Source organism: Mustela nivalis, assembly GCF_964662115.1.
Source record: "Mustela nivalis genome assembly, chromosome: 13".
Classification (NCBI taxonomy): domain Eukaryota; kingdom Metazoa; phylum Chordata; class Mammalia; order Carnivora; family Mustelidae; genus Mustela; species Mustela nivalis.
Genome location: NC_139032.1, coordinates 9,663,476 through 9,686,372, shown reverse-complemented (window position 1 = coordinate 9,686,372; position 22,897 = coordinate 9,663,476). Strand labels below are relative to the sequence as shown.

Here is a 22,897-nt window from a genome sequence, read left to right as displayed (position 1 = left end):
AAAGCAGCGCCAGGCAATGTCCTGTTCCCTACCGTTCCCTCGTGGGCGGTAACACCCACCGGGATGTCAGATGAACCTGTTGTCCCGCAGAAGTACCACCTTGCTGCCCACTGGGGGAAAAGTCTAGACAAAAGGTCTACACTTGACCAAGGAACCCCCCAAGGTGGTCTTTGGGACATCAAGAGCCTAACTCTTGCCTGCCCCAGTTCAGAAGCACCAGCTTTCCTCATCCAGCACCGTTGCTATCTACGGAGCTCAGATCACACCCTGCCCCACTCCCTCTGGCCTGTGCCACAGGCTTCCCTTGACTCCGATCTAGAGCTGGTTCTCATGCAGGAAACCCAGGAATGGCTCGAGGCTTCACCAGCATCGGATTGACTCGCCTGGTGGTTAGTAGCCACCAGTAATTGCTTTTTCTCCCCATTTTGCTGTTTCTCTAACTGTCATCATTATTCATAGTAGTAGGGCTACAGATAATCTGGAGACTTGACCTAAAAAATGGTTTTCACCAGGCAGTGGTCGCAGAAAGCGCCCTGCACTCTCTGGTGCCCTGTGGCCACCTCCTCTGTTTTCATTTCACGATGGGCTATTCAGAATATTTCTTTACGCCTTGGTGCACAGATTGCCATCACTGGAACTCAGCCGGCTTTGATAGGCTCTTCAATTTGACCTTTTTTTTTTTTTTTTTCTTAGAACAAAGGCAGAGTTAGATCAAGAAGCCCTGATCAGTGGCAATCTGGCTACAGAGGCAAACTTAATCATCCTGGATATGCAGGAGAACATTATCCAGGTGAGGACAACACACACCTGATCTGTTCGACATGTTCACTGGAATTTAATAAGGATCTCTTTATAGGTAACTGGGAGAGAAATGTGATCCCCAAATGCCTTTTTTTATTTTAACCATTTATAATACTGTTCACCTTACAAATTCCAGAGATAATCAACGTTCTTCTGGCTTCTTTGACTCGCTGCTCCCTTGGGTATTGACCAGGTGATCCTATACTTAAATATGCCAAGTGTGTACCAAGCGTATAATACAGATGGGGGCTTGTAGCTGATGATCTAGAATAGGGATGAGAGCTAAGGTGGTTTGGGACAACCCCAGTTGAATTAAGGTTGACATCTCGTATGGGAGCTAAGATTATGACTGGACCAGGTGGCAGAGGTGCTGGGTCTGAATAATGAGGTCTACTTTGGACCCCAACTGGGGAAGGAAAATCACTTGTACCATGAATCTGCCATCCCCACTGCAGAAAAGCATAGTGCCACTATAACCGTTGCAATAAGAAAATTTTATCTGCTAAGTGAGTGTTTCCAAAAATTCCCAAGAAGTCTAGGGGATAATGGGGTATTGGTGAACTTGAGAAATGAGTCCCACCATGTTTCCAGTGAGAAATCATTTATTCGGGTGGATCCAGTGATGCTTTGGGGAACTAGAAAAAGAAATATTGTTGAAACCCAGGGAAACCTTAGTTATCCTCCTTCTAAGTGGTCTAAAATCAAAGTAATTGTTACAGAAACAGAAAGACAAAAAGTATGTGATGTCTTTGATATCTTAAATATTTGGCCTCATATTGGTAATATCTCTATCCATCGCTGCTCTGATTGCTATACACTTACCAGTCCTCACAGTGATTTTTTTTTTTTTTCCCAAAGAAATGGCATTTACCTGTCATTACCTTCAGTGGGATTAGTCTCACTGTTCTATTTGGAAACACTGCTGCCATCAAGCAGCCCCTTTTGTACTGGGAAGCCCACAGTTGTGCTTTGAAGCCCACAAGGAAAGCTGTGCCTTCTATATAAAGGAAGAACATTCCAAGAGCTGTTGTCTGGGATGGGGAGGGGGAGGTGTGCCTCATAACTTAGTGTAGCAGCCCGGAACTGGGCATAAATCCCAAATCATTTGGGAGTTTTAGAGTAAAGTCATTTGGATATAGGTCCTCAGCTGTCATGGTAATGGATGATGTGTGTGGTGGCCAAACCCTGAAGATCTTAGACTCAGAGAGATGGGATGTCAGCATCGCTGTGCTAATTGTCAAGAGGGCTGATTTGTGTCTTCACCCCACCACTCCCTGGCATGGCACAGGGATTCAGTGATGCTGTTCTTCTGTTTCCCCCAGGCAAGCTCGGCTCTGGACTGTAAAGACAGCCTGTTGGGAGGTGTTCTCAGGGTGCTGGTGAATTCTCTGAGCTGCGATCAGAGCACCACCTACCTGACTCACTGCTTTGCGACACTCCGGGCTCTCATTGCCAAGGTAAACACGGGATGCTTGTTTTCTTATTCCTAATTAAGAGCTGAGAGTTTCACCTGGTTTCACACATTCTCCTCTCAGGGGTCCCCAAACCCACACAGTGTGGTATTAAGTGACATCAAGGTAAAGATTTTAAGCCTCTCTAAGAATAAAGTGAATGCCCTGATTTTTTGAGAAGTCACCAGGAGAGAGTCAGTGGGTCTCCCGCTTAAAATGTGGGCAGAACTATAGGCATTTGACATGGGCACTTATCGCCCTCGCCCCGCAAGGATGACAAGATGCCCTGGTTCGGATGCATCTTCTCTCTCTTTATTTCCGCAAGTCTACACACTTATATACGCTTACATGACCAATCAGCGAGCAGGGTACAGGAGCGAGCGAATCAGGCTGTGCACCTAAACGAACAACTTCGCTAGCAACCAATGCTGTTTACTTCCTCTTTGGGCGTTCTGCTTAGTCTCACGAGGCAATCCTAACCTGGCAACTAGCCAGGCGCCATCTTTTAATGGCGGAGGCCGCCCTGGCCAGGGGCCTGCCTCCGACAGGCACTCAGTGGAGACAGGAGAGCAAATGCAACCTCACACCCTTACCTTTCACCCTTTCCAGTACCACACCTGGGTGAGATTACTTTCCTAAACGCGGACGCCCATCAGTAAGTCTTCCAGAGTGTCTTGTCGTAAAATGAGAGAAGATTTAGAAGTAAATTTTTCATAGCCTGAAGAATATAGATTTTCCTGACATCAAGTGGTCTAATGCAGTTTACTTTCTCCTCCAGGATTGGAAAACTCTCAGTTGGTACCTGCTTAATGGGATCTTTTACATTTTGTTTTAAGTTTATTTATTTATTTAAGTGATCTCTACACTCAGCAGGGGCTCAAACTTATGACCCCGAGATTAAGAGTAGCATGCTTTTCCAACTGAGCCAGCCAGGAACCCTGGAATCAGTTACATTTAGAAAGTACGATTCTTCTGCTCTCCCTTCTCAGGTTGATTTTCTCTTTCTTAGTCACCAGTCCTTTCCCGGGGGCTCAGGAAACGTAGGTCATTCCTGTACAGAGATGACTTTGCTGGTACATGTAGCCTGGATAACATTGTGGTTAATTACACCTATGCCCTGATCTTAGTTGTGTGGTTCATAATTAAATCTTAGGTGGACTCTGTGGCTTGCATTCTTCTTCAGACTCAAGGAGCTCATTTTCTTTATGGAGCAATGCATGAATTCTTCTAGCCCCTCTGCTTGTCCCGGCAGACATTGCCTATTTCAGCAGGCATCCAGCCCAGACAAAATGTGAAGGGACCAAGGGCTGCCTCATGGCCTCTGTGTCTCTCCTAGTTTGGGGATTTGCTGTTTGAGGAGGAGGTGGAACAGTGTGCGGACCTGTGCCAGCGAGTCTTACACCACTGCAGCAGCAGCATGGACATCACCCGGAGCCAAGCCTGTGCCACCCTCTACCTGCTCATGAGGTTCAGCTTTGGAGCCACCAGTGTAAGAACTCCAAACAGTGGGCAGGGGCGGGGGGACCCAGAATCAGTGCAAGTGGCCCAAAGTCAGTGCAAACATTGGTTGAGAGAAAGTTTGTGGGATCACCATTTCCTTCTGTTGCATGTGATGGGGAGACCGTTGACAATGAAGACGGATAGCAGCTTTTGAGTTTGTAACCAGAAGTGAAGATGGAGACTGGTGAAGGCAGTGGTTTCCATCTGTGTGTTTCAAGGACGGCCGAGTGAATATACGTAGATTAAAAGTTGTCCTCTGTGGGGAAAAATACACCAGGCAGGCTAAGAATTCAGCAGCGTTTGTCTTGTTTCCAAAATCTGATTGCATGGGACCAGTGTGACCTGTGGGTGAGAATTTGAATGTCCAGCGTCATCTGCCCCTGAGTTTTAACTGAAGCTTTGCAGCCTTTGGATTTATGCTTTATTGCAGAAGCATTAACCTTTGCTTTAGTTTTTCTAGATCTTAGTTTATTTAGATTTATCTAGATTTTAGTTTAGTTTGTGGTCATATTGTGGTCATATTGATGAGCACCCCCAAGAGATCTTAAAAGATAAATTGGCCCGTGGAAAAAAGATAGGATCCTCATCATGTGTGAGACATAATTATTGAAAATATTTAGGACATTTTCTTGGGGCCTGCAGGATAACCATATTTTTCCATAGGGCTAGAAGGGAAGGAGAAAGAGAAACTCACTGCCTGTCCAGGGTCCAGAATCTCAGAAAATGTGGCCATGGAGATACTGTTCCTTTTTCCGGTTTAAGTCATGCCCCAAGAAGAGGAATCTTGGTACAAAAGGATCCATTTTTGAGACCCAACTTTGTAGCAACCTCCTAGCCTTGCAGCATAGAGGCCATCCAGTCCTCCGTGAAAATGTAAAGGCCGCTGACGGATTTATGTCAGAGCAATATCCATTTAAACCGTTTAAACAATGATATGAATCTCGTGCAAAGCAGAGCTCACATTTCATTGAGAGAAAAGGAAGCGGTGGAGACGGAGCAAAAAGAAATGTTGGGGAGTCCCGGGTGTCTGGCGCGCCTACCTTCCCTTATCTGCAGGCCAGGTGCCTCTTATTGGTTCCTTCTTCTCCTCCTCCTGACGCAGAACTTTGCAAGAGTAAAGATGCAGGTAACCATGTCTCTGGCATCTTTGGTGGGCAAAGCACCAGACTTTAATGAGGAGTACCTGAGAAGATCCTTGAGAACGATCCTGGCTTACGCAGAAGAGGACACGGCCATGCAGGCCACTCCTTTCCCGACCCAGGTAAGCTGAAGAGCGCGCCTTACCTCACACACAGGTTCGAGATCAGCCATATAAACTTGAGTGTGTGTGTGTGTGTGTGTGTGTGTATACTGTGAATTTTTTAACACATATAATATGTAATTATGTAACAGGTTATATATAAAATACATAAATATAATGTATACACATGTATTTAATATATAGCACACTCTTGTATTTAATATATAGCACACTATGTTATATATCATATATATCACATCATATATATTACTGTATCATATATTATCATATATTATTGTATTATATCATATTACATGCACACACACACACACACACACACATACACACACATACATAGTGTAAGCAGAAGTCCTAAGCTGCCTCCTATTGGTGTAAAGACCCCTGATGTTCCAGAGTACAGCTAGAGGCTCTTTTAGGTGGCAAATAACCGAAACTAGCTCAAGTTACTTTAAACAAAAAGAGGGAAGATAGTATAAGGATTCAGGGCTAAATCATGGATCCCAAGGGCCAACTCACGTCTGGGCCTCTGAAGCACAGGGGCCTGCAAAAGTGAAGGCCACGGACGGCCCCTCCCGGCTCCCCTCCACCTGCGAGTTCTGCTCCCACCAAGAAGCCTGCCCGTGGCTGGCCGGTGCCCTTCCAACGCAGCTCCAGCCTGTCACCGTGGATGACAAAACCAGGATTGATTAGAGCCGCTCGCTTTTTTTTGCAGGTGGAGGAACTTCTGTGCAATTTGAACAGCATCTTATACGACACCGTGAAAATGAGGGAGTTCCAGGAAGATCCCGAGATGCTGATGGATCTCATGTACAGGTACACTTTTCTGACCAAATCAAGGCCGTCAGCTGAGGGCCTAGGGTTTGTCACTTGGAGGTCTTGTTAGTGTGATTATTATAGGTCATGTGAGTACAGTGATTTCGATGACATCCAAAAGCATAAAGAGAAGTTAGTAGAAAGTAATCATTCACAGTGGGTTGATTCATGTAATCCCTTTTAGAAATATCCCCCTGGGGTGCCTGGGTGGCTCAGTTGGTTAAGCAACTGCCTTTGGCTCAGGTCATGATCCTGGAGTCCCAGGATCGAGTCCTGCATTGGGCTCCCTGCTTGGCAGGAAGTCTGCTTCTCCCTCTGACCGTCCCCCTTCTCATGGTCACTCTCTCTCATTCTCTCTCTCTCTCTCAAATAAATAAATAAAATCTTAAAAAATTATAATTTTAGAAATATCCCCCTACTTTCAACTGAGGTACCTTTTATAATACTATCCTCTACTTATCGTAGAATGAGAGAAAAGAACTATCTGTTATCCTATGAATTATTTCCTTTTTTTTCCAGTTATATTCAAATATACATGCACCCTTTAAGTAGAATTCATATTTTACTCGATAGTTTGAAACTTTGTCTTTATGCTCCTCGTTCGGGAGAAACGACTTAGAGAAAAAAAATTGATTCTGGCGTGCTGTCATAGACGGGTCGTGCTTCTGTCTTGTTATTATTATTCTGAGAGAAAGGAAGGAAAAGGAAGAAAATTGCTATAGATGCATTAAGACAGGCCTCATTTGATTGGGCCCTTTTCTTCCCCATGAACCTGGAAGTAAATGCTATTTCTCGAGGTCCAGGACACCCTACCTGTGGATAGAAAGCGACCGACACATGTTTGCTTTTTCTCTCATTTTCTGAACAGGTGGGGAAAGGGCAGGTCGGGGGAGGGATTCTTGGCGAGGAAGAAAGTGGCCACCCACAGCAGAAGAACAGGGTCCTGAGCCAGCTGTCCTTGAAACCTTCTTAATCTGTCCTCAGAATTGCCAAGAGTTACCAGACGTCCCCTGATCTGCGGCTGACCTGGCTCCAGAACATGGCGGAGAAACACACCAAGAAGAAATGCTACACGGAGGCCGCCATGTGCCTGGTGCACGCGGCTGCCTTGGTGGCCGAGTACCTGAGCATGCTGGAGGACCACAGCTACCTGCCCGTGGGCAGTGTCAGCTTTCAGGTGGGGGCGGACACCGCTTTTCCTGGAGGGCGGTGATTCTCAACAGAGGGGCAGGCTTGCCTCCCACCCCAGAAGGCATTAGATGACCTCCAGAGACATTTCTGGGTTCTTACAGCTCAGGGTGGGCTGGGGGAGTGGGGCGCTGACCCCTGACACGTATAATCCAGAGACCCTGCCGAACACTCTACAATGCATATCGGCAGCCACCACCAAGAATTATCTGGCCTCAAATGTCAATACTGTCAAGGTTGAAAGAAATCTCCTTCAGTGTATTATATTTGCCTCTTCTAATTGCTTTACTATCTTGGGGTTTTTTTTTTTAATTATTTACAATAAATGTAGAGTTGATAGGCACTCTAGACATTCCCAAACACTGAGGTCCGTGATTTCATTTGACCTTCTGTCTTCAGGCAGATAGGCAAGGTACTATGACTCCTACTTTACGACTAACACAACTGAGAAAGCAGTTTTTCTAAGGTCACTTAATCTCCTTCCCAAAGACTGGGAGTTGGCGCAGGGCACTGACACCTGGGAAAGCATTTTCCAGACACTAGAGAAATGATTTCCCAGATGACCCATTCCTTTGATCATATGCCCCAACTCTGTAGCGTCCCACACTTCATCATCCCAAAGCAAGGAAGAACCACAATGACCTGGGGAGGGCCAAAGGGGTCTGAACCAGCACTTTCTTAGGATAAGTTGAATATTGCCCACAGTTAGCAAAGGAAAGTGGTCTACCAGGTCTGAAAATGGACTCTGGCTAGGATGCTCCATTGCCATTTGGACACCTTTTGCTGAGTAGTTTAATATGGTCTTTAGAGAAAATAAAAGTTTTATGAGTCCTTTTGTGAGAGAGACAGAATCTGTAGCAATGACTCTCCTTGAAACCAGGCACAGTCCAGTCCAGAAATAGAGCCCTTTTCAAGCCAGACTCGTGTGTAAGTGCTTGCATGATCCTTGTTTGAATCTGTATGATTGATTTTATCAAAAGCTCTTTTTCAATCTTGTTCTTCAACGCAGTTTTGTGATGGCTATGTGAACCAGAGGGAGAAGACAGTTCAGAGTAGCTTCCCCAGGCTTTGGGAAGAAATTACTGGAACTGGTGCCCCGGGGATTGGGGCCGGGGGGCCCGGTGGATAGAACTCTGTTCACCTGTGCACCTGTTTGCTTCTTATTATTAATAATAAGCCCTTTCTTACGGCTTTCAGTAACAATAATATTTATTCTAACATTTCATCCTCAACAAATCACTTCTCTTCTCAATTCGAAAGTATGAGTTTCAAAGGCTACAAGTGAAATTCTTACCCCAAAAACACAAAAAGATCACATCTGATTTTCATTCACGTAAAAGTGAAGAAAGTTACAAAAGTCATTTTAGATGTATCTGCTTCTTTCATCACATTTATTTTGGCCCTTTGATACTACCAATGATTAATATTTTAAGTGCTCCTCTTTCAGTTCCCAGAAAAATCTTTTTTTTTTTTTTTTACTTAATGTTGAATTATATCCTTCTGTTTCCATGCTTCATTAACTGAAGTATTTCATATCACTCTTTTATGCCTTTCTCACAGCTACTATATTCTATTTGCTATTTATCACTTGAGTGTTGGCATTTCCTTGCTGATTCTCATGTTTGTAAGCTTGAGAATTCTGTGTAGAATTCATTTGATTTGCTTATAAGCCATCCCAAGGTGAGATAAGATAGTTATTCTTTTTTTTTTTTTAAGATTTTATCTATTTGACAGGCAGATCACAAGTAGGCAGAGAGGCCGGCAGAGAGAAAGGGAAGCAGCCTCCCTGCTGAGCAGAGAGCCCAATGCGGAACTTGATCCCAGGACCCTGGGATCATGACCTGAACTGAAGGCAGAGGCTTATACCACTGAGCCACCCGCCCCTAGGATAGTTATTCTAAAACCAATAGAAAAACTCCACATTGTCCCTACAGGAGAGCCTTTAGCTCTATTTTTCATATATCTGTCTCCATCGATTTATTCTTCTGGACTATATTTATTGAGCACGTATTTTGTCCTCGTGACCTTTACCTTCTAGCCAGGGAGAGCGACATCCTCTAAGTACTCTATTCCTTATTCGATTACAATGATGATAAATGCTGTTAAGAAAGAGGTACCAGATGCCGTGACTGTTTATAATCTGACCTAACCTGGGGTTGTGGGAAGCTCAGGAGGACCAGGAAGGTGGAGGGGGAGGCAGAAGGAGCTGAGAAGTGTGAGGTCACCGTGATGCACAGAACATGGCGAGGTCGGTGTTCTCGGCTACATAAGAGAAGCCAAATTATGCTGCTGCCTCTGAGGCGAGCCTTTTCTCTCAGATGAGCCATGCCAGACCTTTTGGGAAATGGAGGCTCGCAGGTGACAGAATCCCAACCCTCGACTGCCCTAGCGGGGAAACGGAATTAACCACTTGCAGGAGGGAGGCGAGCCTGGAGCCGCCCCTGCCACACTGGAAGGGGGGCCCAGACCACATCCTCAGATCTCAGTGTTATTGCCACTTCCTGTTTCCGCTTTCCCTGACGCCGACCTTGTCCTGCACTGGCGTCCTGTGCCCCCTGAGATGTGTGCAGGTGGATGCCTCCCCAGGTTGGAGACCAGGAGAATGCAGGGATGGCTCGTTTCTGGCAGTTGCTGGGGAGGTTTCAGTGCCTCTTATTGGCTCTGGCAGGGTCATGTGCTCCTCCCCGAGCCAATCACAGTGACCGGAGAAATGGTTCGCTCTGATTGGCTGGGCCGGAGGAGAGGTCCACACCTGGGCTCGCGGAGGGTCCCCCGGAGGCCGGATTCCGCAAGGGGACGGTGGACGTCTGGGCAGCATTAGCAGCAGATGTTCGGAGTTGATTTCTTAAGTGCTGTGCGCTTCAGTTTTCAACCCCGTTCTGCTCCAGTAAAATTGAATTTTTGGAAAAGAATTAGAAACTGGAGATAAATAAATCTGTACAAGGAAAATAACTTCGAGGCCACTGAATTCCAAGGCAGTGAGATCGTCGAAATTCGATGCCCTGGGCTGCAGTGTTGATCCCGCAAATGTAGATACGGATACATTCTCAGGTACTGCTGACATTTTCCTCCCTGATTCTGAGGCCAGGAAAGTCTGCCAGAATCCTTTCCCTCTGGTTACAGCTAATAAACCTACATTGCTTCAGGTCTGTTCCTCTACCGGTGGAAAACTGCATACAATTCTCCTCGTACTCATTTCTTGAGTTATTAGATTCTTTCAGCTGAATCCCTTGGACTTTCTATTATTTTCGATTTGGAAACATTATAATAGAAAGGCCAGGTTTGGAAAAAAGACTGGCCCCAAGACTTTCTGAGAGCCTCCAATAGTCCTAAAACTACATTAGAGTCTTGGATGTGAAGATAGAGGACTGTGATAGCTTTTCCTTGATCCAGGTTGATTCCCTGGATCTTGCTAAGGTTGATTCCCTGGATCTTGCTAAGGGTGATCCCTGGATCTTGCTAGCCAGGCGTGGGGGCAGGTGATTTTACTTCACAAGCCAACTCTGGTCAGTTGATAGTGGCTGACTGCAGTGCGATGCTGAGAAAACTTTTGAGAACACAATTAACCTTTGAAAACAGGGACATACCCTCCCTACATAGTCAAAAATCCACAGATAACTTTGATTTCCCCTGAAACTTAACTACTAATAGCCTATTGTTGAACAGAGGTAACATAAACAGTTATTTTATTGTATTTTGTGTTCTAGATATATAATATATTCTTACAATAACTTTTATTTAAGGAAAATGAAGTTATGTAAGGAAAAAAACTTTTCCTTAATATCTTCAGTATTTCTGAACTACATGATTTATGAGTTTTTTCAAATCATTGCAAATCTCAAAAAATCTTTCCAGTATATTTTTAAATTTGATTTTATTTAAATTCAATTAATTAACATATAGTATATCCTTACTTTCAGAGTCCAGTATATTTTTGAAAATGTGTATAAGTGGACCTGTGTGATTCAAACCTGTGTTGTTCAGGGATCTACTGTATATCCAAACTTGAAGGGAAATGGTGTTATAATTGATTAGTTATGCCTGTTAAGAGTGTAGGAATAGGAAGGAGTGGCCTGTGTGCTACCCATTTGCAATCTCTAAGCTGGGAAGATGTGCCATTGCTTTTATGCTCTCTGTGCATTTCTGCCATAGCTGTAAGACGGGTTGAAGAAAACAGACTCTTAACATATCAAGAGTATGAAAGTCACTGCAAGGGCCAGAGCTGGGGTGAGGCAAGAGGTGCCTAAGGGGCAGAATATAAGGAAGCGCTCACTCCTAGGGTCAGGCAAATTCAGAGTCATCACTTACTGAGATGGATGGACCCTGAGATTGAATGCCTCTCTAAAGATTGTGCCCTCAGTTTCTCAGTAGGTTCACCCTAGCCCAGGCCCTGGTTATTGCACTCTCTGCTAGAGACTATAAACTCTATGGTTTGTGTAAAGGAAACGCTTGAAAGAAAGAACAAAATGAGAGACAACAACAGTAATTGTTGTACTGCTATCAGCACGGCCCCCAAGAGGACATTCTCACTGGCTATTATCATATAATATGGCTATTCACCTGAAAGTCAAGTTAGGAGCGACGCGCCTCCAGGGTTCACTGGGCTGATGAAACAAGGAGTCTCATTAGCTGAGAGTTGGTCTTCCCCTCTTAAAAACCAGGACCCCCGCTGGGGTCGTTTCATGACTGTAGCTCAACTGTTGTTACTTCGTCCTTTATGTATGTCCTCAAGGTCAAAAAGAAAATTCTAAGTTTTGAAGACCAGTTGCTCAGTGTATCCGTTCAAAAATAAATGGCAGCCAGGATGTCTGGTGGTTGGAATTAGAGACATTCTATAACCACAGGCTCTATGAGGATCTTTGAACGTAGGCTGGCTCAGTGCCCCACCTTGGGTTCCTCTGGTACCCTTTGTTAGTCTGGTTCCCCTGTTCCCTGGGCTTATACTGGGATCTCTTTCAGAACATTTCTTCCAACGTGCTGGAGGAGTCCGCAGTCTCTGACGACACCTTGTCACCTGATGAGGACGGCGTGTGCTCGGGCCGGTACTTCACCGAGAGCGGCCTGGTGGGCCTCCTGGAGCACGCAGCGGAGCTCTTCAGCACGGTCAGTGTTCACAAGGGTCCCGGGGCCTCCACTTGGGCTGAACTCCTAGCACTGTGAACGCCAGTCTTCACCCCGAGCCAGGAGCAGCTCCTGCTAGGCTGTACTGGGCAGGGGGTGGCCCCAGATGACTTTGATGTATGCAAATTGCATCAGTTCTGGAGGGAGCTGAGAAAGCCTTTCATCACTGCAATATTCTGGTTTCATGGCAGGCTCTTTGGCTGGGCAGCAACAAACACTGTATTATTCCCATTTAATAGGGTGGAAATTAGGCCACAGAGAGGTGAAATGGCTTGCCCAGGGTTATACTACATATGATGAGACATGTTCTCACTCCCTCATTTTCCTTCTGGTGGAGAAAAATATTGGGGCAGAGCCATTGGGAGGGGAGGGAGGGAACGGATGGACCATCTGCATTTCTGACAACTGGGTGGCCATCAGGATTGGTGCAACCCAGCCACAGCTCAGAGAACAGTGGGAGGGCCAACTGCTGAGATGCCCCTCACTAGCCTAGTCTGGGTCTACACACTCCTGCTAAGAGAAAAAAATAGGTAGATTAAGTCAGGGAGATTCAGGGCAGTGGAGAAAGTCTCTTGCCCATTTTCATATTAATAAGCCCAATCCTTTCCCCAGTTTTATGCCAAGTAAATATCAAATACTTTGCTATATTTAGCTGATCCAATTTTTTGTTCATCCTTATGGTTTTCTTTCTTTTCTACCTTTCATTTCCAAGTTCCCTGCCCTATAATCTCTATGAATTTTTTTCACTTTAACTATCTTTTCTTTTTTCTGCTTTCCCTTTCAGGATTCAGAGAAAGGGCAGCATACTTCCATTTTTCCTAAAATTCAAGAAATTGAACTAGTTAGAATCTGACCAACTCCTTTTGGGCCATGCATTGAACATCTTGCCTAGGGTGACCCTGATGATATTTAATGAGGCTGAGGCTGTCTTCCTCAATAGTTACTGGTCCCTGCTGCCAATCTATCTGTTGCTATTACTTGGAAACCCGTTAGCCCACTTAACATCATCACATTTTTAGGACCATTTAGCGTGTGTCTAATTCCATTTGCATGCTCCGGCCATCTCAGAGAAGCCCAGACACCACTCCTGCTCTGTAAAATATTGTGGTGCCCATGACTAATCCATTCTCCAGCACATAATGAACACTGGATGCTCATCTTAACTTTCCACTGTGTTAAATTCTTGTTGATTTTCTTCTCTTTCCAAGGGAGGTTTATACGAGACGGTTAATGAGGTCTACAAGCTGGTCATTCCCATCCTGGAAGCACACAGAGACTTCCGGAAGCTGACCTCCACCCACGACAAGCTACAGAAGGCTTTTGACTGCATCATTAGCAAGGTAACTAGGGGCACCTTGCCAGCAGGTCCTGTTAACTGGCAGCAGTGACCCTGTCCCAGAGACCCTTAGCCCTGCTTCCTCTCTAGCGAGAGATTTGCCTTGAGCACAGCGTTGCCATAGTTCTCACCTACCCGATGGACAGGGGCTGGGAATAGGCAGAGTACCAGAGTTCAGACAGTTCAGACTGAAAGAAGGCACCTTGAATGACTACAACCAGGAAATGTGAGAATTTTTAAAGTTCATCTCAAAGAAGTCTTTGAAATCTTTCATGGTATTTCTTTTTTTTTTTTTTTTTAATTATTTCCAAAGTTTCTTCCATAAACACACATTTTTTTAAAGACTTGATTTTGGTTGATATTAGCCATGGGAATAACTGCTTTGTGACACAATAATAAAAGAATCCTGCCCTTTGCAAGCTGGTAGATCCTCATGAGTGACCTAACTAAAGAGAGATTTTCTTATTTCCCTCACTAGGGTCACAAGAGAATGTTTGGGACCTACTTCCGAGTTGGTTTTTATGGATCCAAATTTGGGGATTTGGATGAGCAGGAATTTGTTTACAAAGAGCCCGCAATTACCAAGCTTCCTGAGATCTCTCACCGCCTAGAGGTAAGGAAAGTGCTCAACACCATATACTTCACAAAAACAAGTTAGAATGGGTCGTTGCCAAAAAAAAAAGTTGTGCATTTGTCATTGGTCTGTATAAAAATTTGTCCACATTGCATTTATAATATGAAGGTATTAGGTGAGATCACAAGGTAAAGCAGGAGTTCAAGAGTTTTCTGTTTATGCTTGTCAAAGTTTATAAATGTATAGGGTGGATCTTTATTTTCAAGACTTCCAAAAGTCAGTCAATGTCAGGTGCTTTCCTATCACTCTTGAAATTTTAGTAATAGTTTCTCAGCCTTAAGAGTAGTATTACCTTGACTTTGAATCTGGCCAAACTACTGAGTTATCCCTAGAAAGTGCTATAGCCATCCTTTTGGTCTCATTGGAGAGCACATCCCACTTCTGACACAGAGATGCTCACAGTAGCCACGCCATGAACTGCAACATGGTGAGCTCTTCCTGCTGAGCTGGCCCAAGGAGCCCTTCTGTGCGGATTATCAGAGTCAGTGTCCCCTCTCCTAGGCTAGCAGCCCCAACTCCAGATTTCTGTCTACATTTGATCCATATTGTCACAGAAAAAGACAGCATGTTCCTAGAGCAAATGATGGAAAAACAGGAAAACAGCCTAGAAAAAAGGTGAGAAAAGCAGACATGGAAAGGGCCAAGCCCTAAGAACTCGGGAGGAAAGTCAAGGGGTGCCCTCCAAGCAAAACCTCCTCAGGCTGAGTATCTGGGTTTCCCCAGAGTGCTGACACTTAACTCAAGATTCACTCCTTATGCCTGCTTGCTGTTGCTTCGAATTTATGCTTTTTCATAGCTGTACAACTTAGAACACTTTAGTTGCCAAATTGCTCCTTATGCTGTTCATCCCTGGAAAATAAGAGACTTCAATTCTTACTGGACTCAAAGAAGCCATGGCCCAGAGAGGTTGAGTAACTTGTCCAAAGTCACACAGCTCATGAGAAGGAAAACCAGCAACTGACCCTGGGCCACTTGTTCCCTAATATATTTCTCCAATGCAGGACTAGAAGTGTATGTTTTGTCTTCTTGTAAAGTGTGGTTCATCACATTCTGGGAAGCCTAGTGACCTCCAAGTTCCTAGGGTACAAAAGGCAAGATGTAAATAGTGCCATTCCCCTGTAGCTGCTTCCAGAAAGATGAAGACATTGGTTGAATTAGAGGTCAAGTAACACTTATTTTAGGGAAGCATCCATCCGTCTGCAATTCTGCACTTCCTTATATTTTTATTTTTGTCTCTGGATATGCCAGCTTGCCTCCTTAGCTCAGAAAGACTTCCAATAATCAATGTGCAAATTCTTCCTTAAGCTTGTTCCAAACTTACACCACTTCTGAGACCCAAAGAGTTGCATTTTAATAAAATAACCTTTGGTTCTCCTTGCCTAGGGATTTTATGGCCAGTGTTTCGGGGAGGAATTTGTGGAAGTGATTAAAGACTCTGCTCCTGTGGACAAAACCAAGTTGGATCCTAACAAGGTATTGGGAAGTTTGCAAAAAGTCACCCTTAGGCTCTAATTCTCTTGGTCTACCCCCGAAAACATAAAATGTCCTCCTCTGTCTGGGCTCTCAAGGTCACTTAAATGTAGCTGAATTTTTTATCTAGGACTCAACTAGTATATGGTTAGATCTAAAAGAAACAATATTCCGAGGCAAGAGCCATTAGAGCTACCATTTATTAAACACCAACTGTATGCCTTGGCACTGCACCATGCCCTTTGTGTACATCATTTCATTTCATCCTCCAAGAGCCCTTTGAAGTAGGTGTGGTTATTCCTATTTCACAGATGAGAAAACTAAGGTGCAGAATTGTCAAGCAGCTTTCTGGGACCGTGCAAGTGTCAAAGCCAGGACCCAAGCTCAGGGTCTTATCCTCCTCAAACCCATCCTCTTGATCACTGCTTTTTATTGCCTTTCTATGCAAAGTTTACACTCAACTTCACATATTGGAAAGATGCAAATTTCTCACTGCCAGCCCTTACTGGCACCCTGCTTTAGGCTGTAGGAATTTCTAACAACCACATTCAGCCCCCCCCCCCCCGGGTGACGTTGGGGGAATGATGGAAGGGCTTGGACCTCAGCGCCCTCCCTTGTCACAGGAGAGCGTATTCGGTCCTGTCCCCAGCTGGGTGTGCCCCATCCAGATTGGACACTCCCCACCCTGAGCCTGCAGCGTGGCTCAGACCCTCCTAGCCCTGCCCTGTCTTCTGACACCAGCCTGAGGCCATCCCCACATCTGACCAAATGGTTACTAATTTGGCCATTCCCGCAGCAGCCCTCAAGTTAGGAGATTCAATAGAGTGACAGGCACCTCAGGAAAGTGCCTTATGACAATGACAATTTTATGATAGAGGGTACACTGAGAGCAAGGTCTGGGAAGGCCCCCGTGTAATTCCATGCCCCCTCCTTGTAGAATCCGGGCATGTCCCCCAACACCCCCCTTGCCTGGCAGGCCTATCCATTCACCTGTCAGGAAGCCCCACCCAGTCCTGGTGTCCAGTTTTAATGTCCAGGCATGACTGATGAATTCCTGAGCCATATTATTAAACTCAAGTCTCCAGGCCCCCCCAACCCAGTTGAGGTCAAAGTCAGCCCCGACTCCCAACCCTCTCATCACATGATTGGTCTTTGGGGTGACCAGCGTGCATCCTGGAACCCACCAAGCTTGGGTCACCTCAGGAAAATAACAAGAGACACTCCTATCCCCTTAGGACATTCCAAGAGTTTTGGAAGCAGCGAGCCAGCAAATGCAAAGACTAGATATATTCCTTAGCGTATCACGGGGGACTGTCCCCCTGCTCAGCCCTCCTCATAGACAGATGTGTGTGTGAGGCTGTCTCAGCTGCTGGGAGTAAGATGAGTTCCAGGTTTTTACGGAACGCTGGGGGTCCGAGGAGCGTTGGCCGTCTGGCAGGCCTGGCCAGTGAAGAGTCCAGACTGTCCCCTCAGATCTGACCTCCAGGATATTAAGGAGATGATGTAAGTAGGGAGGAATGGACCAAAGGCAGGAGTTTGTTTTTCTCCAGATTCCAGAAGACTCGCTCACTCCAGACACCTTCCCTAGTCCAGGCCCGAGGTGGTCAATGTGCTAAGAGCTGAGCCAGCCTTCGACAGAGGGGTCGGAGGTCCTGGGAAGACAGGCACACACAGCACACGCCACAGAGAGGTGACAGTGTCGTCACGGACATCTCTGACACGCGGTGCACTTGTCTTCTAAAATGTCCAGGGCAGGTGCTGAGAGTTTTAAATGAGAAGCTGAGCCCAGAACGACAGCCAGATTTCATCACACTAAATAGTGATATACAGGCTGAGGTCAGGGATGTCCCCCACCCTTTCCACTGGGTGGGTATTACCGAGACTGTGGTCACATGGTCACAGTCATTCTTTTTTTTTTTTTAAGATGCCTTCTTTCTTAATAAGGGCCCTTTGTCAGTGTGTGTGTGTGTGTGTGTGTGTGTGTGAGTGCGCACACATGTGGGCACATTTCTAAATGAGGTACGTGCAGTGAAATTCACCTTTCTGCAGTTGGGTTCTATGAGTTTGGACAAACACGTGTCACCGCCATCAGGAAGAGTTTCATCACCCCCAAATACGTCCCCATGCCTCTTCCTTCTGCTCTGAGCCCCTGACTGTCACTGACGTGCCATCTGTTTCTGTAGTTTTTTTTTTTTTTTTAAGATTTTATTTATTATTTGACAGAGAGAGACACAGGGAGAGAGGGAACACAAGCAGGGGGAGTGGGAGAGGGAGAAGCAGGCTTCCCGCAGAGCAGAGAGCCCGATGCAGGGCCCAGTCCCAGGACCCTGGGATCATGACCAGAGCTGAAGGGAGATACCCAGTGACTGAGCCACCCAGGCACCCCTGTTTCTGTAGTTTTGCCTTTTCCAGAAGGTCCCATAAATGGAACCCTTGAACAATAGGCACAGGCCTACAGCCCTTTGAATCTTCACTGCACAGAGAGCATCTGAGATCGCTCCCTGTGGTAGTCCTCTGTTCCTTTGTCCTGCGGAGTCATCCTCTGCCGTGAGGCCGTCACACCCTCTGTTTCCCCGTTCCCCGCTGGAGGGACGTTTGGCTCGATTCTAGTTTTTGTCTGTTACGAATTCTAAAGCTGTAGACATCATGTGCAGGTTTTGGTGTGAAGGTGAATTTTCATTTCTCTTGGATGCACACATCAGAGCAGGATTTGGGGATCAGATGGCCAAGGTCACCTACCTGTGTAAGAAGTGGCTAGCCTACCTTAGAAAGGGCTGTCTGCTTTGCATTCCCATCATCGGTGAGCAGAAAGTCCAATGCCCCTGTCCCTGCCTGTGCTCAGGATGTCACTCACCTTCAGTCTGGCTGTCCTCCTCAGTGGGTAGCAGTCACAGTGGCTCCAAAACAGGAAAGCTCGTCCGTTCTGAATAGCAGTTGGAGAACTTTTGTAGCAAGTTTCAGTTGGACTCATGAGGTCAGCTTGGAGGGGCAGCTTGGAGACCGGATGTCCCATGGGCACGCTGCCCTGTCCTCCTCACCCACAGCCCTCGGTCTCCCTGGGGGTGCAGAGCAGGGAGGGCTGACGTCTGGCCCCACGCGCTCAGCTTCTGTGGCTTTGGGGCGCGCACAGGGGCGGAGCAGGGGTGCCGTGCCCCAGCCTGCCTCCCCACTGCCTCCCGGGGGGCGGCTTGCAGACGAGCCCATCATCTCCTCCGTCCCCCACCTCTTCCCCTCAGGCCTACATCCAGATCACGTTTGTGGAGCCCTACTTTGATGAGTACGAGATGAAAGACAGGGTAACGTACTTCGAGAAGAATTTCAATCTGCGGAGGTTCATGTACACCACCCCCTTCACCTTGGAGGGCCGGCCCCGGGGGGAGCTGCACGAGCAGTACCGGCGGAACACCGTGCTGACCACCGGGCACGCCTTCCCCTACGTCAAGACGAGGATCAGCGTCATCCAGAAGGAAGAGGTAATGGCCCCCGGCGCCAGCGGGCTCGGGACCAAGGTCACCTCGGAATGCCTGGGTCTCCCTCCCAGGACAACACGCACCCCTCCCCCCACACTCCCTCTCAGCAGAGAGAAAACCAAAGAAGGGGACACCCTGGAAATATCCTTGTGGTGGTGATTTTCCGACTGTCACGGCACCAGGAAATCCCAGTTAGGCAGCGACGCGTTTCATAGCATTACTTAACATTCAAATATTTTATACTTTGAGGTTCTATCTTGAACCTCAGTAGAATGACAGAATTACAGTATTGAACGTGTATATTTTTATGATACATTTATATGAAATTGCTATTTAACTTTTAAGTATTTTATATTGAATTTTTATATATTTGGAAGCTTAGAGGTGGTTCAGACAGAGTTGTGTTACTAGTGGTCAGAGACCAGGAGTAGCACGCGGGTGTCCCCAGGAGGGGCGATGAGCTGGAAGGAGGGTCCCCACGGACTTCGAGTCCCAGGTTCTTCCTGTGACACTGCCCAAGGCACTGACACTCACCCCGCTTCCTCACCGCCACACGGACAGCAAGGACCCCTTTCTCTTCTGTGGTCCATCGGAAGCGTCCGTTGGAAAAGGGCTGATCCACAAAGTGTCTCAAATCTAGACAGAGCACAAATGTTTCATTTTACTTTAAAATGCATCTGCGGACTTTATTTTTGTCCAGTTTACAGAGGGCCTCCGCCTCCCCTGCGATTTGGCGTTGGCGGGTCACAGTTCGGCTTTGTCTTCCCGTATAAGCCCCACCCTTAACACACTGACCATAGTTTCCAGCTTTCGTTTCTATAAAGCAGTCGAGGAGCTGGATAATGTGAGCGCAGGTCCTTCTGGATGCCGATGGCTCCTCGCCCCAGCCTTTTACGGTTGTCTCGCACACACCTAACACGGCAGGAATCTTGACAGCAACTCGCTTTCGTGCTGTCCTGCCCCGGCATTCCGCTTGGTGTTCGTAGAAACAGTTCTGTTTTGTTCCACACCCACGGCTCATCCGTTGGTGCACTATTTAATGAGATGAGGTCATGAAAATAACAAGCATAACAGGCATCATCAGGTTGGTGAACGCGCAGAGCTGGGCCGTGGTGCACGGAGGCCTGGCGGGGCGGGAGCAGAGGTGACTGAGCTCACCGCCCGCCGGCGAGGGTGTTCTGCAACCGCATCAGAGAGCGAGCCTCACGGCCGTGAGAGAAATGCTGAATGAGTGACTCGGTTAAGAGGGGGTTGGTTTAGAAAGCATCTATTACATTTCTTTTTGTTGTGGACTTTTAAACACTAGGGAGGCATAGCGCAGAAGTAAGCTCGTGGTCCCAGCAAGAAGCCCCACAGCTTTTCTTGGCCATGTTGCCCTTCCCTGAGAACCTCAGTGTGTTAGGTCACTAGGACTGTTGTGACAAAGGACCATGGGCCACATGGCTGAAAGGCAAAAAATGTATGGTCTCCCAGTTCTGAAGGTCAGGGACCAAAGAAAGATGTTGGTAGGGTCGGTTCCTTCCGAGGGTTGTGGGGGAGGGGTATGTTCTGGGCCTCCCTCCACGTGTGTCTCTGTGTCCAAATTTCCTCTTTTTATAGGGACTTCTATTCTATAGAGTCCATTCAAAGGACTTCTCTTTGATTTGATTACCTCTATAAAGTCCCTATCTCAAGTAAGGTCACATTCTGAGGTACTGGGAATCAGCAGTTGAGCATAGGAAATCAGGGGGAGGGGCACAACTCCACCTACAACATTCAAGAAGGACCTACCCCAACCTGCAGAACTGACCCGCAGATTGACTCTTAACAGAATTCTGATAACCAGGAATTCACCTTCAAGGTGAGTTAGAGAAGGTACACATGATGCTGAAGTTGTGTGTTATGGTGGAGACAAAAACCTTGAGTGCTGTGCTTCTGATACCTTCCAGTTGTAAGTCAAGTTCAAGTAACTTGTTCAATAATTGGAGAGGAAATTGAACAGAGTAGAAAGAACTCAGATTTTGAATGTAGACATCATTATGATCAAATTCTGAGCTCTCTAGTTACTACCCTATGTCACTTTGTGGCACTTTCTGAACCTTACAAATCCCTCTTGGGCTGTAAGATGGAGAGAATACAGAGAAACAGAGAGAATATGGGAGAAATATCCACAACGTTCCCCAGACACATAAGTGTTCAAGAAATGTTAGGTCTTTCCTTCCTCTTAACCTATCTAGTATATTTTAAATACTCGAAGTCCCCTTACCTGCTTCTTCAAATCCATGTCTGTCATGGCCCCGGGTTTGTCCATGGCTTCCAAGACCGGACAATGACTTCCCTATGCTTCTGTCTTGTGTTCAGTTTGTTTTGACCCCCATTGAAGTCGCCATTGAAGATATGAAGAAGAAGACGCTGCAGTTAGCAGTTGCCATTAACCAAGAGCCCCCCGACGCCAAGATGCTTCAGATGGTGCTGCAGGGTTCCGTCGGAGCTACTGTCAATCAGGTGAGCCGGACCGGCTGCCGGCACCTCCCCTGGGCCTTGTTCCTTGGGTTTTCATTACCTGTCTATACCCTCCTTCCTTGAGGTTGATGAGGAAGACGGCTCCATCCACATGTAAACAGTATCCCTACACTTAGACCCAACACCTGTGAGGTGTAGAAGACGACACCTCTTGCCATGGTAGCAACGAGGCAGGGACACCTGGGTGAGTTAGTTAAGTGTCTGCCTTGGGATCAGGTCCTGAGCTCAGGGTGCTGGGATCGAGCCCTGCATTGGGCTCCTTACTCAGCAGGAAGTCTGCTTCTCTCTCTCCCTCTGCCCTTACTTCACTTGTGCACTCTCTCTCGCTCACTTTCCCTACATAAATATATAAAATCTTAAGGGAAGAAAGAAAGAAAAGCCATCCCAGACATGAGTGGACAGTGGGTAAGGAGTACCATTTCCACAGAGAGGTCTTCCCTGTGAGGCCAGGCCTGGCAGCGTGCTCCAGAACCGGGGTCCTGTTGCAGAAGGCTTGGTCATGCCCAGTGTAGGCAGAGTTGTTGCAGAGTGTGAGGTCAGTCTAAGATCATCTGGTAAGGGAGAGGGTAAGGGTCTAGAACATGCAGCCCCTGGGTCAGTCACCAGACAAATCCAGCCTTACCAACCAGGAGTGACCAGGGACTAGGCTTCAGACCCAGCTGGGCGTTCTCAAACCCCTTAGAATCCTTACCCCCAAACTAAACCAGTCTCAGATACAGGGAGGGCTGGCCCCACAGTTTCTGTCCAGTGGGCCTCCTTAACTACAGATCCAGATCTGCTCTTATCTACACCTCCACTCCAAAATCCAGTGAGTGTCATGACCTTTTCCTCACTCAGCACAGCTGGACTTCCCTACAGAAATTGGGTCCAGATAATATCACGGGAGCAGAAATAGCACAGAGGGGAAATGACTATTAAATTTCCCAGATCAGGAAATATTAGGAAGTTTTTGCTTTCCGTCCCAATCCTTTAATGAAAATGGAAGACTTTATGAGCCCATAACCATGTACTGTGTGTATCTCTGACGGAAGCCAGCAATTACACAAAACGGTGCCCACCAGTGGGGCCACTTAACAAGTGAATGTGAAAGGATGAATCAGACAGACCTCAGTTTTAGAAAAGCCACTCAAAGCACATACCCTAGGATGTAGTAGTATTGCCTTTACCTACAAATAAGAACCTATTATTAGTATAGCATTTAATTAAGAAAATACATCTGGGGACACCTGGATGGCTCAGTGGGTTAAGCATCTGCCTTCATCTCAGGTCATGATCTCCGGGTCCTGGGATCGAGCCCTGAGTCGGGCTCCCTGCTCAGCGGGGAGTCTGTCCCTCACTTTCGACCCCTCC

At 46.6% G+C, this 22,897-nt stretch overlaps 1 protein-coding gene across 4 annotated transcripts in view; it reads left to right on the top strand.

Annotated features, from left to right (window-relative positions):
- The window catches only part of DOCK8 (dedicator of cytokinesis 8), a 202,456-nt gene that overhangs the window by 168,205 nt on the left and 11,354 nt on the right, over window positions 1-22,897 (top strand). For all 4 annotated transcript variants that reach the window (XM_082696632.1, XM_082696631.1, XM_082696634.1 and 1 more), the window contains 12 exons: window positions 694-790; window positions 2,124-2,258; window positions 3,589-3,741; window positions 4,855-5,013; window positions 5,726-5,826; window positions 6,811-7,003; window positions 11,974-12,117; window positions 13,344-13,475; window positions 13,950-14,084; window positions 15,489-15,578; window positions 18,812-19,048; window positions 21,386-21,529. In XM_082696632.1, coding sequence (XP_082552758.1) covers window positions 694-790; window positions 2,124-2,258; window positions 3,589-3,741; window positions 4,855-5,013; window positions 5,726-5,826; window positions 6,811-7,003; window positions 11,974-12,117; window positions 13,344-13,475; window positions 13,950-14,084; window positions 15,489-15,578; window positions 18,812-19,048; window positions 21,386-21,529 — 1,720 coding nt within the window. The remainder of the gene's footprint in view (window positions 1-693; window positions 791-2,123; window positions 2,259-3,588; window positions 3,742-4,854; window positions 5,014-5,725; window positions 5,827-6,810; window positions 7,004-11,973; window positions 12,118-13,343; window positions 13,476-13,949; window positions 14,085-15,488; window positions 15,579-18,811; window positions 19,049-21,385; window positions 21,530-22,897) is intronic.